This window comes from Phyllobates terribilis, unplaced genomic scaffold (genome assembly GCF_046119375.1).
Source record: "Phyllobates terribilis strain yellow unplaced genomic scaffold, ASM4611937v1 Scaffold_2__4_contigs__length_985480577, whole genome shotgun sequence".
Lineage (NCBI taxonomy): Eukaryota > Metazoa > Chordata > Amphibia > Anura > Dendrobatidae > Phyllobates > Phyllobates terribilis.
The window spans coordinates 72,362,517-72,378,258 of NW_027362762.1; the positions used below are offsets into that span (position 1 = coordinate 72,362,517).

The 15,742-nt window shown below is 42.2% G+C and overlaps 1 protein-coding gene across 4 annotated transcripts in view; it reads right to left on the reverse strand.

The window, feature by feature from the left end:
* DYNC2H1 (dynein cytoplasmic 2 heavy chain 1) overlaps positions 1-15,742 on the reverse strand; it is a 525,522-nt gene that overhangs the window by 122,523 nt on the left and 387,257 nt on the right. For all 4 annotated transcript variants that reach the window (XM_073662117.1, XM_073662115.1, XM_073662114.1 and 1 more), the window contains exon 84: positions 5,175-5,384. In XM_073662117.1, the coding sequence (XP_073518218.1) occupies positions 5,175-5,384 (210 nt within the window). The remainder of the gene's footprint in view (positions 1-5,174; positions 5,385-15,742) is intronic.

Below are 15,742 nucleotides of genomic sequence, written 5' to 3' on the forward strand. Positions count from 1 at the left end.
TGCGGGACGAGTTAACATTTTTATTGGTACCATTTTTGGGTACGTGACATTTTTTGATCGCTTTCTATTCCATTTTTTGGGAGGTAAAATTAACAAAAAACAACAATTCAGGAATTGTTTTTTGAGGTTTCTTTATGCCGTTCTGCGTGTGGTAAAAGTGATCAGGCAGCGTTATTCTTCAGGTCAGTACGTTTACAGCGATACTACACTTAAGGTATATTTTTTTTATGTTTTCGCGCTTTTACACAAAACAATTTTATAGAAAAAATATTTTTTTTACATCGCTTTATTCTGAGAGCTATAACTTTTTTATTTTTTGGCTGATGGAGCTGTATGTATGTTTTTTTTGCGGAACAAGATGACGTTTTCAGCGGTACCATTTTTATTTCTATTTTGCTTTTTGATCGCATTTTATTCCACTTTTTGTTTGGCGATATGATGAAAAAGCATAGTTTTTTACTTATTTTTATTACGGTGTGCACAGAAGGAGTTAATTAGTGTGACAGTTTTATAGATCGGGTTGTTTCAGACGCGGTGATACCAAATATGTGTACTTTTTTTGCTTTTGCATAAATATACGGATTTATTGGTTTAATATTTTATTTATTTATTTTTATGTATTTTGTGATTTTTTTTTAACAGTTTGAAAACATTTTTTAGACTTTTTTTTTTACATTTTTAGTCCCTGTATGGGACATTCATTTTTATTTTTCTAATCACTGTTCTCATGCAATGTAATAGACATGTATTACATTGCATGAGAACTTTGCTGACAGTTTCACACTGTCGGTCTCCTGCTGGACTCAGCTGCAGGCTGAAGTCTAGCAGGACACCGTACATGACAGACCCGGAGGCGGTCATGTGACCTCTGGCTGCTATGACAACGGCAGGTCCTGTCAGACATCAGGGGGTCGTCGGAGAGGTAAGTGGATGACCCCCTCTCCTCTCACTATCTTCTAAATGCCGCGATCACTATAGATCGCGGCATATAGAAGATAGCAAAGGGTTAACATCATTGGGACCTGATCCAATCAGGTCCCGATGATGTCCCCTGTCAGAGCTGTCGCTCTGCACCGCACCCGCAGAGCTTGCAGGACCCTGGGGGTCCTGAGGGCTGCGGAACCACCGACTGTTTATAAACGTCGGCACTGCACAGAGCCCAGCAAGCGCCGACGTTTATGTACAGTGGGGGGTCGGGAAGCGGTTAAAATTAACCTACCCTTAAAATTATAGACTGTTCATGTCTTTGTCAGTGGGCAAAATTACAAAAACAGTAAGAGATCAAATCTTTATTTCCTTCACTCGTATGTGTATGTGTGTATCTATATACAGCTCTGGCAAAAATTAAGAGATCGCTGCACAATTTTCAGTTTCTCTGATTTTTCTCTTTCTAAATATATTTTTGAGTAAAATGTACATTGTTGTTTTATTCTATAAACTACTGACAACATGTCTCTGAAATTCAAAGCTAAAAATGTTGTATTTATTTGCAGCAAATGATAAAGCATCAAAATACTAAAAAATGAAACAGTGCTTTCAGACCTCAAATTACTCATATTTTAACTGTGAAATCAATATTTGGCAATATCTGATGGACTAACCATGATTTCTAATCTTCGCTTTCATGCGTCTTGGCATGCTTTCCACCAGTCTTTCCATGCTTTCCAATAGAAAACTGTTCAGTTGTCTCTTAATTTTTGCCAGACCTGTATGTATAATTAATACACACACACACATACATACATACATACATATATATAATGGAGTGTGTGTATGTAGGGCTTCTTAAAGGGTCGTTATTGACTTTTAGGATTGCCATTTCCAATAGGTGGCACTAGAGTTCCGTTCCTCTTCTATTTGAAGAGGTAGTTGGCATATTTAATTTCCCAGAGGAGCATTGCAAGGCTTAAAGTCTCCTCACATTGGCATGCCGTCCTACCTGCATAGTGATCTAACATTGAGAAGGCTTATACAATGTGGTAATGAGAAGACAAATTGAATATGTGCAGTACATTTAAAGGGTATTCGTCAGCAGGATTGAGCCTCCTAAGTCGTCTATATGGGTCTGCAGGTTATAGAAAGTTGAATAAAATGACACCTTGATATCTGCGATCTGATGTCTTATTCCAGAAAAATCCATGTTTTTCTTAATATGTAAATAAGCTGTTAGAATCTAGGGTCGGACATAGATCTTCATGAGACTCCGACTCCAGAGATTATTTTAAACAAAAGGGGAATTTAACAGTGTGATATGTAATGGCTGCTCTCATAATCACACACAGCTCTGCAGTGAGATCAGAACTAACACAGTACAGCAGAAAGGAACGTTGTCTCAATACAAACATTTGCAGCAGCAATTGTCCTCTTATAGTGCTAGCAGCTTTGTTGCAGTGCCTTATAACCAACACAGTACAGCAGAGTTGAATCCTGTCTAGTTGCAAACACATTTGCAATGAAGTCAGCTCTGCTGTACTGCACCTCCCTCTACACTGCCTGTTTGTAAGATGGGAGCTGAAGCACTGATCGGACACCTGAATGCAAATGTATTAGTACAGCAAAAGTGAACTCTTTCTCATTACAGTGTTAGCTCGGCTGTACCATGTCAGCGCTGCTGTACCGTGTTAGCTTTGATCTCACTGTGTATGTGTCAGTAATTACATATCACACTAATAACTCCCTCTGTCATTTACGAATTAGCTATGGAGGCAGATTCTCAGGGAGATCTATGTATATATCAGATCACAGATATCAAAGGTATAATTTTATTCAGCTTCCTATGAACTACATGCCCATGTAGACGGCTTAGGAGGGTTGATCCCACTAAAAGATTCTTTTTAACAAGCAGGGATAAGGGCTGGATCTGTTTTTCAGAGACTATTTTCACTGTAATTCTGGGCAGGTAGTCAGGAGGTGTGGAGTTAGCAGAAGTTGACGCAATGTACTCCTTGTTAAGTCTGTTGCTTTCTGTTCACATGGGACAAACTGGTGCTCACCCACAGGATGAGAAGAGGCCAAAACTGCAGAGGAGTGAGTAAAAAGACTGAAAGGGGTGAAAGTTACATGTAAGTGTAATGCTGGTGGGTGTGGACCCACTGCACCACGGGCCGAGCTTATCCTGGAGGAGCGTAACTAAGTAACTACCTGGCATTTACTAGAGCCTCTGATGGTGAGGATAGGTTTGGCTGCAGGTAGTCACCAGGTATCACTCCAGGTCAGTCCCTGGGTCTGCAGCAGCCGACCGGACGGTCAGAGACACAGATACAAGGTACAGGTGGATGAAGACAAACACGTGGTCAGACAATCTGAGGTCAGGGCAGGCAGCACAGGTTGAATATACGTAGCTGAGGTCAGGAGCAGAGAAATCAAAATAAATGAATAAGCTAGCCGGGTGAGGAAACAGTAGAGACAATACAAGAGAGCACCTTACAGGAAACTAGACAAGACCTGAACTAGAACCTTCGATCAGGTGCGGAATGAAGCAGCCTAATAAACCCCCTGCTGATTGGGAATAGGCAAAAGAAGCTAACCTCTGCAATATACAGTAGGCTTAACTGCCTGCAGAAAGTGGCCACTCCTCCACATAGCCAGGTGGCCACTCACCAGCAGTATAAATGCAGCAAGAGGCAGCTCAGCAAGACAGCCAGAGACTGGGGAGAGCAGAGCGGTGACTGCAGTGAATAGGGCGGCGCTTACCACCTGTGCGAGTTACAGGCGTGACCCACAGTGGTGTTTCTTGCATTAATAAGGTTAAAGGGGATGTGTCCGGAGAATTTCACACCCCAAACTATTTATATGCGCATGTAGCTCTTTCAAAGACGGACTTAGCAATACCTTGACATGTCCTGTCCTTTCCTCCATTACTGAGAAGTCATCACTTGAACTGATATGCAAATGCGGCTGTAGATCTGAAGTCTCTGTCACTCCAGCTCTATCCTCCACCCAGCACCAACTCCTCCTGCTTGACTGACAGTTCCTTTGCCTGAGTTCACACCGCATACAGGCTGTCAGTGAAGAAAGAGGAGGCGGCACTGGGAAGGGAATAGAGCTGGAATGACAGAGGCTTCAGATCTACAAATGGCTCTTCAGTCTCATTTGCATATCAATGGGGAGTAAAATCCTGCTGACAGATTCCCTTTAAAGTAATAAAGTGCATTACTCCAGAGATGTATTCATTTTTTCAATTTGTAGGATAACCCCTTTAAGGAAATACATAGATTCCTAGCACAGGTGAGCTCACCTGAAATCTGCTATTAACAAAGCTAATTAATTAGGGATGGAACCCCAAGAGATATTGATTCAACCCAAAGGTTGTCTTGTAGGGACACTTAGTATCCGGCTGGCTCAGGACACATTTATTCTGCAGCCAATACATTTCATTCTCCACGGTCTGACATTTCAGTACATAAGAATAATTACCATCAATTTTCTCCATCCTGGTGGACATTAAAAGAGGAGGCCCCTGTACTGGAGTAGCATGTGGGCCAATTGCTGTTGAGAAGTTGATTAATCAAAAGGAAGGTTTTTTTTTATAGAGCTCCTTGCTCCTTACCATGACTCTGAAGTTAATCTTTCATCTGAAGAATTATAATCTAGGGAAAGTTTGAGCCAAGGTGCCCCTCTTTATACTTATATACGACCTCCTTGGCAAAAGGGCCCATTGGCAGTTGCACAAGTCTAAGTGCTCCCACCAGTGATATCTTTGATACGAAGCCTACTGGAGTTTAAGAAAAACTTTGGCAAGGGAACACAAAGTCCTGTGTGGTTCTTCTCCTTCCAAACCACAGCAGCAATATACAAGGAGTATAATTTAGTGTTCCTCTTTTATAACCAGCACTTACTAGCGCTGGTTCCTTGCCACTACTTCCCTCTCCTTGGCAGCCGGGCCTGCTGGATTTGTGAATCACCGTGCACTCTTCTAAGTGTATAACAATGTAGGATCAACAAAAGATTAAGCACATCGGTTACCTATGGGATGCATCTTCCACTGTCAACCAAAAATCTGAGCAAATCTGAGCTGCTGCCCACCCATTTCAATGGCTTATAAATTAGTTATGAAGCCTAAAGCACACACTAATGAAAAGTTACAGTAGGAAAACAGATTTCTTGTATAAGGCAATAAACATAAACAGAGTCCATCACATTTAGGTGCAAAGAGGCTGCGAGACTTCACTCACCTTCTGTTCTAATAAGGCACTGGCTAGTTTCTGTACATCGGAGGTTAGCAATGACGTCCCTCTGATGACCTTACTCAGAGCTGCCAGGGACTGGTGGATACTTTGAACCAGGCGAATAGCATTGAACTGCTCCAGGATGATGAATGATAAGATGGGTGACCCATGCCGCTCGGTTGGAGGAGACACCTTCTGATGGATCAAGTTGGAGCTCTGAAAGCAGAATTATAAGAAGTTATTGTAAATGAAGATAAACATGAGGTTCTGCGCTGAAGCATTTGTATATCATAGTGCAGTGTGAATGCTTCTGGAAGAAACTCTTGAAGACACCAGATATCTTTCTCACCACCCATAACATACAGTGCCTACAAGTAGTATTCAACCCCCTGCAGATTTAGCTGGTTTGATAAGATGCAAATAAGTTAGAGCCTTCAAACTGCAAACGAGAGTAGGTTTTATGAACAGAAGCATAAATCTTACAAACCAAAAAGTTATGTTGCTCAGTTGAATTTTATTAAATTTTAAACATAAAAGTGTGGGTCAATTATTATACAACCCCTATGTTTAATATTTTGTGGAATAACCCTTGTTTGCAATTACAGCTAATAATCGTCTTTTATAAGACCTGATCAGGCTGGCACAGGTCTGTGGAGTTATCTTGGCCCACTCCTCCATGCAGATCTTCTCCAAGTTATCTAGGTTCTTTGGGTGTCTCATGTGGACTTTATTCTTGAGCTCCTTCCACAAGTTTTCAATTGGGTTAAGGTCTGGAGACTGACTAGGCCACTCCAACACCTTGACTTTTTCCCTCTTGAACCAGGCCTTGGTTTTCTTGGCTGTGTGCTTTGGGTCGTTGTCTTGTTGGAAGATGAAATTACGACCCATCTTAAGATCATTGATGAGGAGCGGAGGCTCTTGGTCAAAATCTCCAGGTAGGCCGTGCTATCCATCTTCCCATGGATGCGGACCAGATGGCCAGGCCCCTTGGCTGAGAAACAGCCCCACAGCATGATGCTGCCACCACCATGCTTGACTGTAGGGATGGTATTCTTGGGGTCGTATGCAGTGCCATCCAGTCTCCAAACGTCACGTGTGTGGTTGGCACCAAAGATCTCGATTTTGGTCTCATCAGACCATAGAACCTTGAACCAGTCTGTCTCAGAGTCCTCCAAGTGATCATCAGCAAACTGTAGACGAGCCTTGACATAACGCTTTGAAAGTAAAGGTACCTTAAGGGCTTGTCTGGAACGGAGACCATTGCGGTGGAGTACGTTACTTATGGTATTGACTGAAACCAATGTCCCCACTGCCATGAGATCTTCCCGGAGCTCCTTCCTTGTTGTCCTTGGGTTAGCCTTGACTCTTCGGACAAGCCTGGCCTCGGCACGGGAGGACACTTTCAAAGGCTGTCCAGGCCGTGGAAGGCTAACAGTAGTTCCATAAGCCTTCCACTTACGGATGATGCTCCCAACAGTGGAGACAGGTAGGCCCAACTCCTTGGAAAGAGTTTTGTACCCCTTGCCAGCCTTGTGACCCTCCACAATCTTGTCTCTGATGGCCTTGGAATGCTCCTTTGTCTTTCCCATGTTGACCATGTCTGAGTGCTGTTCACAAGTTTGGGGAGGGTCTTAAATAGTCAGAAAAGGCTGGCAAAAGAGATCTTTAATCCACACATGTGAAGCTCATTATTCTTGGTGCCTGAACTACTTCTCAATAATTTAGGGGGACCAAACAGAATTCTTGTGGTTTGAGGGGTTGAATAATAAATGACACTCTGAATTAACTTTTAACGTTTAAAAAAAAAAAAATAAATAAAATAAAAAATTTGCTGCAGTGCATTTCCCACTTCCAGGCTGATCTACAGTATAAATGTCACAATGCCAAGTTAATTCCGCATGTGTCAACCAGCTAAATCTGAAGGGGGTTGAATACTACTTGTAGGCACTGTAGATCATATTATAACAGTGTCCTTCTATTTTCCAATATGCAGTGGTGTGAAAAACTGTTTGCCCCCTTCCTGATTTCTTATTCTTTTGCACGTTTGTCACATTTAAATGTTTCAGATCACAAAACAAATGTAAATATTAGACAAAGATAACACAAGTAAACACAAAATGCAGCCTTTAAATGAAGGTCTTTATTATTAAGGGAAAAAGAAATCCAAACCTACAGGGCCCTGTGTGAAAAAGTGATTGTCCCCCCACTTAAAACATAAATTAACTGTGGTTTATCACATCTTTGTGAAGCTGAGTACAATTTCCCTCGTCACACATAGGCCTGATTACTGCCACACCTGTTCTCAATCAAGAAATCACTTAAGGCTATGTGCCCACGATGCAGAAATGAAGCAGAAAATTTCTGCAGCATTTCTGCATCTCCCTGGCAGAAAAAAAGCATGCAGATTGTGCATGCGTTTTTCCTGCAGAATACATGTGGATCCACATGCGGATTCACATGCGTTTCCGCATGCAGATTGACAAGCGCTTTCCAGGCGATAGCATCACTTGGAAAGTGCTTGACAACTAGGTCACACTGTATAAATCCATGCAAACAGCATGGATTTATACAGTGTGAACCGTCAAAATTAAAACAAATAAAGCTATACTCACCCCCGAGGCCCCGGCGTGTGCTGCAGCGCTGCTTCCTGGCTGGTTCCCGGCTGCCAGCATATCGCGAGACAGAGCGGTGAAGGGCCTGCGGTCACATGACTGTGACGTCACCGCAGGTCCTCAAGCGATGCCGGCATTCAGAGAGAAGCCTTCGGAAAGGTGAGTATAAACTTTATTTGTTTTTTAAAATTTTTTTACAGGTACAATGGTACCCAGGTCTGGAAGAGAGTCTCCTCTCCTCCAGAACTGGGTACCATCTGCACATAGAGACACATAGAAGCCGCTTGTACAAATGTACAGTCGCGGTTTCTATGCGTCTCAATGCAAGTCAATGGCGGGAGTTCCGCTGAAAAAAATTAAATGACATGCTGCGGATTTTTGTACGCAGCATAAACGCTGCGGAAAAATCCGCAGCATGTGCATAGAACATGCGGAATCCCCTTGGGGACCATGGGGTGCGGATTACCTAGCGTTTCACAAGCGTTTATGCTGCGGAAATTCCGCAGCATAAACGCTTGAAAAACGCTACGTGGGCACCCAGCCTAAATAGGACCTGCCTGACAAAGTGAAGTAGACCAAAAGATCCTCAAAAGATAAACATCATGCTGCGATCCAAAGAAATTCAGGAACAATAGAGAAACAAAGTAGTTGAGATCTATCAGTCTGGAAAAGGTTATAAAGCCATTTCTAAAGCTTTGAGACTCCAGCGTAGCACAGTGAGCCATTATCCACAAATGGTGAAAACATGGAACAGTGGTGAACCTTCCCAGGAGTGGCCGACCGGCCAAAATTACCCCAAGAGTGTAGTGACGACTCATCCAAGAGGTCACAAAAGACCCCACAACAACATCCAAAGAACTGCAAGCCTCACTTGCCTTAGTTAAGATCAGTGTTCATGACTCCACCATAAGAAAGAGACTGGGCAAAAATGGCATGCATGCCGAGTTCCAAGACGAAAACCATTGCTCAGCTAAAAGAACATAAAGCCTCGTCTCAGTTTTTCCAGAAAACATCTTGATGATCGCCAAGACTTTTGGGAGAATACTCTGTGGACTGACAAGACAAGGTTGAGCTTTTTGGAAGGTGTATGTCCCATTACATCTGGCCTAGAAGTAACACAGCATTTCAGAAAAGGAACATCATACCAATAGTAAAATATGGGGGTCGTAGTGTGATGGTCTGGGGCTGTTCTGTTGCTTCAGGACCTGGAAGACTTGCTGTGGTAAATGGAACCATGAAATCTGCTGTCTACCAAAAAATCCTGAAGGAGAATGTCCGACCATCTGTCCGTGACCTCAAGCTGAAGCGCCCTTGGGTTATGCAGCAGGACAATGATCCAAAACACACCAGAAAGTTCACCTCTGAATGGCTTAAGAAAAACAAAATTAAGACTTTGGAGTGGCCTAGTCAAAGTCCTGACCTTAATCCGATTGAGATGCTGTGGCATGACCTTAAAAAAGCGGTTCATGCTAGGAAACCCTCCAATGTGGCTGAATTACAACAATTTTACAAAGATGATTGGGCCAAAATTCCTCCAGAGGGTTGTAAAAGACTCATTGCCAGTTATCGCAAATGCTTGATTGCAGTTGTTGCTGCTAAGGGTGGCTCAACAAGTTATTAGGTTTAGGGGGCAATCACTTTTTCAGAGACTGCCCTGTAGATTTGGATTTCTGTTTCTCTGCATTTTTTGCTTACTTGTGTTATCTTAGTCTAATATTTCAATTTGTTTTGTGATCTGAAACATGTAAGTGTGACAAACATGCAAAAGAATAAGAAATTAGGAAGGGGGAAAACAGTTTCTCACACCACTGTACAACCTCCAACTTTTTTAATAGAAAAATCCAGCCTTAGTTTGCCATCATAAGTGCAGAAATCAGTGCTTGTAGGCAGTAGAAAATGTACAGATATATCCCAGGACGCCATTCCCGGACACCACAGATACAAATCATTTCAAATTGCGGGCATGCTGGAGATGAAAGTTTAAAGGCACGGGAGGTGCAGCAGATTTAGCCCTGTGCAGCAGCATGCATGTCACAGGCAATGTACAAGCTCCTGCTGGAAAATGCCTAGATCACTGGTTGGCAGAAGCCTAACAAAATCCACAGGAAGCAGCCTGGATAATTTTCAGTGACAACAGCAGAACACACAAACAAGGTCTTGTTCACATCTGCATTGGTAATTTCCATTGTTCTTTTCTGTCAAATGTGCAGAACAAATATAACAGAAATGCTGGATCATCAGAATGATGGACACCAGTGATGCCTGACAGACCATAAAGACTAGAATGAGATCCATTGATTGTCTGCCATGGGGTCTGGTATTTTGAGCAGAATCTGTTATGGAGGCTCCTAGTGCACTCTCAGAATACATTCACACAAGCGTTCAGTGTTTTTTTTTTCAGGTCTGTTATCGTTAAACAGAACGCCTGCTTAAAAAAAACATGCATCTGTCATATGACAGATGCAAATGGCACCAGGAAGACTTCACTCATTATAATGGGCTCTGTTTTTGAGGTCATATTTACAGGGAAAAAATTTTGTGACGGGAGGTGGATGTGGACCCACTGGCTGGGCTTACTGTGAAGACTAAGTGATTATCTTCTCTAGCACCTCGGATGGTGAGGATAGGCTTGAGCCATTAGGGTTGCAACCAGATACAACTCCACGGCAGTGACCAAAGGATCAAAGGCACAGATGCAAAGCACAGAGGTAGTAAACAAAGACGTGGTCAGGAAGTCTGAGTTCAGGGCAGGCAGCACAGGTTCAGAATACAAAGCGGAGGTCAAGACCGGAGAGGTCAGATGAAACAGGTACACAAGCCGGGTCAGTAACAGGAGAGTCAAAAGTATAATGCACCTAGACAGGGTACAAGAGAATACATTCCAACTGGGAACCTAAGTTCAGGGAAGGAATGAAAGGAGGAGGTGGTGTCTAATATATCCCACCAGCTGGCAGGAGATAAGCTAGTGATGCTAAACTCTGCAGCACACAGCAGGGTTAGATTCCTGTAGGGTCCGGCCCCGCAGAGTGAAGGCAAAAGGGCCAACAAGTGCTAAGCATCTCTGGGAACTCCTACAAGATTGTTGGAAGACCATTTCCGGTGACTACCTCTTGAAGCTCATCAAGAGAATGCCAAGAGTGTGCAAAGCAGTCATCAAAGCAAAAGGTGGCTACTTTGAAGAACCTAGAATATAAGACATATTTTCAGTTGCTTCACACTTTTTTGTTAAGTATATAATTCCACATGTGTTAATTCATAGTTTTGATGCCTTCAGTGTGAATGTACAATTTTCATAGTCATGTAAATACAGAAAAATCTTTAAATGAGAAGGTGTGTCCAAACTTTTGGTCTGTACTGTATATAAATATTTTATTATTTATTTCCCCATATATAACATTGCATTTTGCTTCTCAGGAAGGCGAATGTCACAGCTCGTTTTTATTTAATTTGACAGGACAAGATAAAATGATGTTTCGATGACATAAGCTAAACAGACCTGACCTGTTTTATTACATCTTTACGTCTGTATTATTTATGCCTTAAAAGCAACATGATGTATATTTTACCAGGATGCTAACACTGGGGGGCTGTCTGTAATCTCTGGCTGATTTCATGCACAGTTTCCTTTCCCCTTTGCAGGAAATATAATTATGGAAATTCTGTTTACAGACTTCATTGTTTAGAATCACTACTTATTTTTTGTTGCATTTCCAAAATCTGTCACTTAAAATCAAAGCAAAAAATAAATAAATATATAAAATAAATATATAAAGCCGCTGTCAGCGGCAGCGTTAGTGAGAGCGGCCGGGCTGACCTTGGCGGCTGCTTGTGCAGTCAGTTCAGTTGTGCAGATTAATAATATCGCACAGGAGGAGGCCGCGCTGGAGGATCCAACCGTTTGTGTTCTGATTAATCCTGAGACGCTGTTCAATTACTTACTGTCAGGCGCAAGGAATCAGGCATTGCATATTGGAATAATGTTTAAGGAGGACCTGCCATCGGCAGACGTGTGCAATTTTCTCACCCAGTTCCTGTGTGCTTTATGGGCTGTGAGCGGTAAATGGGTATGTCTGTCCTTGTGGTTACATTTACTTACATGGACAGATGAGAAATTAAAAGGGATATTCCCATCTTAAAAAGCGCTGGCACATTGCTAAAATATGACCCCAAACAAGGATAAAGTGTACAAAAAGGGGAGAGCCCCATATTGGATCCCACTCTAGCAAGCCATAAGACTTAACTTATTAAATTGATTAAATAGTCACGGGTGTGTCAGGTGTAACAGACAGTCGCTCTGGATCTGGCTGTAGAAGGTCACTATGCTTGGCATTACATACGCCTTCTTAATCCTTCTTCCTTTAGGACCGAGCGGCGATCTCCCTACTGCTGCTGATTGACACACCCATGCATGGGACTTAAAAACACTCAGTTTCCTCCAGGGAATAGCCAGTGATACTTCTATGTACCTTTGTGCAGGCTTGAAGCACTAGCAGTTGGCTAGCTTCTTCTCAGGTGACCTTGGAGGACAGTTGGCGTTACTCCTTTGGTGTCTGCTCAAGCTAAGTTTATCCCCTTTGTTGTCTTTAGTTTGTAGCGGGGCCTGACCAGTGCTCACCCCTCCCTCTCCCCATCTAGGGCCAAGCTCTAGGCACAACCAGGGCTTAAGGTTCCTGCTCGGCGATAGGTGTGGAACCTATATAGGGATGGTAGGGTAGGCTGGGTGATATTAGATCTGCCTAGGGGTCTCCACAACCCCTTTCCCTAGTGTTTGGGCTTCCACCCCTCTTCCCTTCGTGTTGCACTTAGTCTTCCCGACACCTTGCGTGACAAAAATGCATATGAGGTATTGATAAAAATGTCCCTAATCTGCCTACTATTTATAGACTTTAAGGACAAACTTCATATTTTATGATTTCAATAGATGGCACCACAGAGTGTCATCACGAACTGGCAGAACAGGACATACAATTAGCGCTCAAGTCCTCGCAACATGTTTCACCACATGTGCGGCGTCATCAGGGGATGGGACAGGGAAGGCCATTGTCTAGTAGAGCTCAGTTGTTGAGCTGTGTAACCCTGCCCACACCACAACTTTCTGTGTACACTGTATAGTGAGAGAGCGCTGCTAATCAGTGCTGAGGGTGTGGATGCACTAGAAGGCACGAGGACAGTTGTCCAGTAGTGATAATCTCCTGGTGATAAAACAATGGTTGTATTGAAACCATAAAACACAGCCCAGTAAGTGACATCCTTATAAATCAGAGTGTCTGCTCTCGGATTACATAGCAAAAACCTGGTGACAGATTCCCATTAAGGATAGAGAGATGGTTCAACACAGGAGAGATACTAAGATGATGAAACATTCACCCTGAGGTGGTATTATCCACTCTACAGCTAGTATATGATGTGATAGGTCAATATTTCAATCTGTACTAATGTAATAGGATGTATTTGAGCTTGCCCACAAAAGCGTATACATTGGCGAGTGCTATCCAATATTTTATCGGATAGCACTCGGACCAATGTTATTCTATGGGGCAGTGCTGATCAGCTGGTTTTTTCTCATACCGATTTGGTATGGGTCAGTTCATGTAAATTGGGAGAAAGCTTGAACAAGATTCACTCCACTTGGATATCGATTCCAACATGGATCATGTCCACCTGAGGGTTGTGCCCAGTTGCCTATTTGCGGATTGCACCCACATGATGATGGAGTCCACCCAAGACTTCCACTCACTTGAGGATCTAGCCCACTTGGAGTTCGAGCCCACTTTACATATCAAGTCCATAAGATAATTGGGTCCAAAATTTGTGACAATTAGGGCTCATGCATATGACCATATTATCGGTCCAAGTGTGATCCTACAAAATATCAGATTCCACCCGGACCAATGTTATGCTATGGCCCTTGTACATGTCCAATTTTTTTCCTAGTACACAGCTGGTCTGGGGAAAAAAATTACAGCATGCCCGAGTTTTATCTGATATTTGGATCACACTCTGCTATTCAATTCAATGAGTCCAGGTAAATCATCGGACTGCACTCCGATTTCCACTGACTGACAGAATGGAGAAATATTGTTCTCCAATTTCTCCTCATCTGTGCTACGATTCTCTCACTTGAGAGAATCGGATCATACTATGCTGACACTCTGATCAGAGTTTGAGAGGAGTGTCATTAACATAATCAATCCAATTCTCCCGTGTGACCGTAGCCTTAGAGGTACAATCTGTATGTATCTAATTCTATCAGATTCCTTTAACTGTTTATTAGTGTAGTATATGGCACATACAGTTGAAACCAGAAGTTTACATACACTATATAAAAAGACACATATTCATGTTTTTCTCGATATCTGACATGAAATCAGAATAAACCTTTCCCGTTTTAGGTGAACTAGGATTACCATAATTTTTAATATTTGCCAAATGCCAGAATAATGAGAGAGAGAGAATGTTTTAAGGAATTTTTATTACTTACTGCAAAGTCAAAAGTTTACATACATTTCATTAGTATTTGGTACCATTGCCCTTAAACTGAATGACTTGGGTGAAACGTTTGGGATATCCTTCCACAAGCTTCTCACAATAGTTGGTCAGAATTTGGGCCCATTCCTCCTGGGAAAACTGGTGTAACTGATCCAGGTTTGTAGGTCGCCTTGCTCGCAGCCTTTTCAGCTTTGCCCATTAATTTTCAATAAGATTGAGATCAGGGCTTTGTGATGGCCACTCCAAAACATTGACTTTGTTATCCTTAAGCCACTTTGTTACCATTTTGGCAGTATGCTTCGGGTCATTGTCCACTTGGAAGACCCATTTCCGCCCAAGCTTTAACTTCCTGGCTGATGTCTTGAGATGTTGCTTCACTATTGCCACATAATCTTCTTTTCTCATTATGCCATCTATTTTGTGAAGTGCACCAGTCCATCCTGCAGTAAAAAAAACCCTACAACATGATGCTGCCACCCCCGTGTTTCACAGTTGGGATGGTGTTCTTAGGGTTCCAAACTTCTCCCTTTTTCCTCCAAACGTAACGATGATCATTATGCCCCAAAAAGTTCAATTTTAGTTTCATCAGACCACAGGACATGTCTCCAAAAATTAAGGTCTTTGTTACTGTGTGCATTTGCAAACATTAATGTGGCTTTTTATGTTTCTTTTGGAGTAATGGCTTCTTCCTGGCAGAGTGGCCTTTCAGCCAATGTTGATACTGTATTTATTTCACTGTGGATATTGACACAATCTTACCAGCTTCCGCCATCATCTTTACAAGGTCTTTTGCTCTTGTCCTTGGGTTGATATGCACATGTCGTACCATAGCATGTTCATCTCTGGGACAGAGAACCAGTCTCCTTCCTGGGTGGTATGATGGCTGGACATTACCATCTTGTTTGTACTTGCATATAATTGTTTGTACAGATGAACAAGGCACCTTCAGGTATCTTGAAATTGTACCTAAGGATGAGCCAGACTTGTGCAAGTCCACAATTCTCTTTCTGATATCTTGGCTGATTTCTTTAGACTTTCCCATGATGCTACACAAAGAAGCAGTTTGTTTCAGGTGTACATTAAAATACATCCACAGGTGTGTCTCTAATTCAAATGTTGCCAAAAAAACTATCAGAAGCTTCCAAACACATGACATCATCACGTAGGCCGTCCAGAATTGTTTAAAGGCATAATAATGTTAGTGTATATAAACTTTTGACTTTGCAGTAAGTAATAAAAATGCCTTAAAACATTCTCTCTTTCTCATTATTCTGGCATTTGGCAAATATTAAAAATTATGGTAATCCTAATTGACCTAAAACGGGAAAGGTTTATTCTGATTTCATGTCAGATATTGAGAAAAACATGCAGATGTGTCTGTTTATATAGTGTATGTAAACTTCTGGTTTCAACTGTATATTGTAATTATTTCAAGAAAATTGCCTTTAAATATTAGTTTATGCCACTATTGTG